Source organism: Aplysia californica, unplaced genomic scaffold (assembly GCF_000002075.1).
Source record: "Aplysia californica isolate F4 #8 unplaced genomic scaffold, AplCal3.0 scaffold00183, whole genome shotgun sequence".
Taxonomy (NCBI): Eukaryota; Metazoa; Mollusca; class Gastropoda; order Aplysiida; family Aplysiidae; genus Aplysia; species Aplysia californica.
Window position 1 is genome coordinate 289,643 of NW_004797453.1, and position 2,386 is coordinate 292,028.

Genomic DNA, 2,386 nt, shown 5'->3' on the forward strand with positions numbered 1-2,386 from the left:
AGAGAGAGAGAGAGAGAGAGAGAGAGAGAGAGAGAGAGAGAGAGAGAGAGAAAGAGCGACAGATGATTTAATTAAAGAGAGAAAGAGGGATCGATAACTGTTGAGAGAGAGGGGGGGGGGGAGAGGAGGGGGTGGAGAGAGAAAGAGATAATTAAAAGAGAGAGACAGTTAAAAGGAAGAGAGAGTTGAGAGAAGAGAGACAGTTAGTATTTTAAGAGAGAGAGAGAGAGATTATTACAAGAGAAACAGTTGAGAGAGAGAGAGAGTGATTAAAAGAGAGTCAAAGATAATTAAAAGAGAGACAGACATGATTATGAAAGAGAGAGAGAGAGATTATTACAAGAGAAACAGTTGAGAGAGAGAGAGAGAGGGTGATTAAAAGAGAGTCAAAGATAATTAAAAGAGAGACAGACATAATTAAGAGAGAGAGAGAGAGAGAGAGAGAAAGAGAGAGAGAGAAATGATTTAAAGAGAGAAAGAGGAATCGAAGAGAGAGATAGGGAGAGAGGCAGAGTGGAGGGACAAAGGGATAATTAGAGGCAGTTAAAAGAGAGAGTTGTGAAATGCATACCGGTACCATTAACATTTTATTGAACTCCGATAATTATGATGTTTTTGTTTTCACATACACACCCACACACATATATACAAATATTCACACAATATACACAAACACACATATATACATATCACATAAACACATAATGCACAAACACTCACGCACATATTTATACAAATATTCACACAATATACACATACACTTGCACACACATATAATAATATATACATATACACATATAAACACATAATACACAAACACTCACACACAAATATACAGGTACATAGGTATACAAAATAACGCTAGCAGATTTTTTTTACAGTGGGTACACATCCCTGATGTGAGCCAGCAGGTTTTCGAAAGGGTCATTGTTAAATTGCTGCCTCCACATAAATTCTATTAGATACGAATCCAGCTGGGTTCGGAAGGTGCCACACTCTCGCTTGTTTCTTTGCTTTGCCCGACTCCACATGGATTCCACGTGGTTGGTGGTTGCGTGGGTGTGAGGGTCCACAAAGTGGAGGCTGTGGTTGACCGTTAAATGTCGATATCCCAGAGTGTGGACAGTGTTGTACGCTGCCCATAGGTCGGATACGACAGTTGTTCCGGGCAGAACGTAACGTTGCAGAATTGGTAGTAGGGTTGCTGCGTCACGTTGGGGAACTGCTACAAGAAATCCCTGCTTCGTATGCACGTCAATGCCACCAAAAACCCATTGAGTGTTCACTCTCCTTCCAACATTGCCTTTTCTCTTAACGAAGGCAGATTCGTCAATTTCAACCACGTGGCCAGGGCCACCAATGGTCAACGGGTGTCGGATAAAGTATTCCGCAAAAATGTCTCGCACGTAGTTTCTCCAGTTTACGATCGCTTCTGAAGCCATCCTGCATTCCCTGGCCAAGTTCTGGACCGATGCGGTTTCGTAGGCATAGCAGTAGAGCAAGTCCAGAACTTGCTTAAGCTCCAGTTTCGAATCAGTACCGAAAAAGCTCCCATCCCTGATCGACACATCTTTTCTGCAGGCTCTATTCTGGCACCTCCACCTCCACCCATCACTTCTCTTGCCATCCCGAATCTGGTTGGTGGCATGCCCACAGACGTTGCAAGCTTTCGTTGTGGCCAAAAGTCCATGTTGCCGTAGCCATGCGATGGTATCCTCGACGGATGACGTTGCATTGTGTAGCTCCCTTGCATTCAAGTTCGAAACACTTGGGAAACTTGCAGCCATTGCCATTGTAATAATTGATAAGTAAGCAAGTACAAGAAGTAGAAATCTAGAACTAAAGGAAGGAAACTATTCACGTCTGTCGCTGTCTGAAAGCAAGAGCAAGAATAGACCTAATATTTTTTCGCAGCACGTTTAAATAGAGAGGAAAGATTCAGATTTAAATTTAACCCCAAGTGTCAAAAAATGGCACCTGTCAATCAATAACGTAATGATCATGGATGTGTGCATCTTGAACCGTTTTGGGCGATTGGTTTGGGTGACGAAAATTAAAATGTGCCAGCCTGCGTAAGACATTTTAGGCATCCAGTTGGCGAGACTGCCCCCCCCCCCCCCCCCCCCAAAAGAACAAAGAGAGTGATGGACAGCATTTTTCACACCTTTTTGACAGTCCACAAACACGATTGGGCGAGTGGTTTGGGTGACGAAAAAATTAAAATTTTTATGGCTTCTGAGAAGGTCACTCGAAAAGCGTAATGTAGATCTAGGTACACATGTACTGTTTAGGCTTGTCTGTTCCCGACAATCCCTCTTTCTCTCTTTAAATCATTTCTCTCTCTCTCTCTCTCTCTCTCTCTCTCTCTCTCTCTCTCTCTCTCTCT

General features: G+C 42.9%; 1 protein-coding gene across 1 annotated transcript in view; it reads right to left on the reverse strand.

Moving 5' to 3' along the window:
* Window positions 1-808: 808 nt before the first annotated feature.
* The window catches only part of LOC101856368 (uncharacterized transposase-like protein HI_1328.1), a 3,011-nt gene continuing 1,433 nt past the window's right edge, over window positions 809-2,386 (reverse strand). The window contains exon 2 of the mRNA XM_035969784.1: window positions 809-1,602. Coding sequence (XP_035825677.1) covers window positions 876-1,442 — 567 coding nt within the window. The 5' untranslated portion in view covers window positions 1,443-1,602 and the 3' untranslated portion in view covers window positions 809-875. The remainder of the gene's footprint in view (window positions 1,603-2,386) is intronic.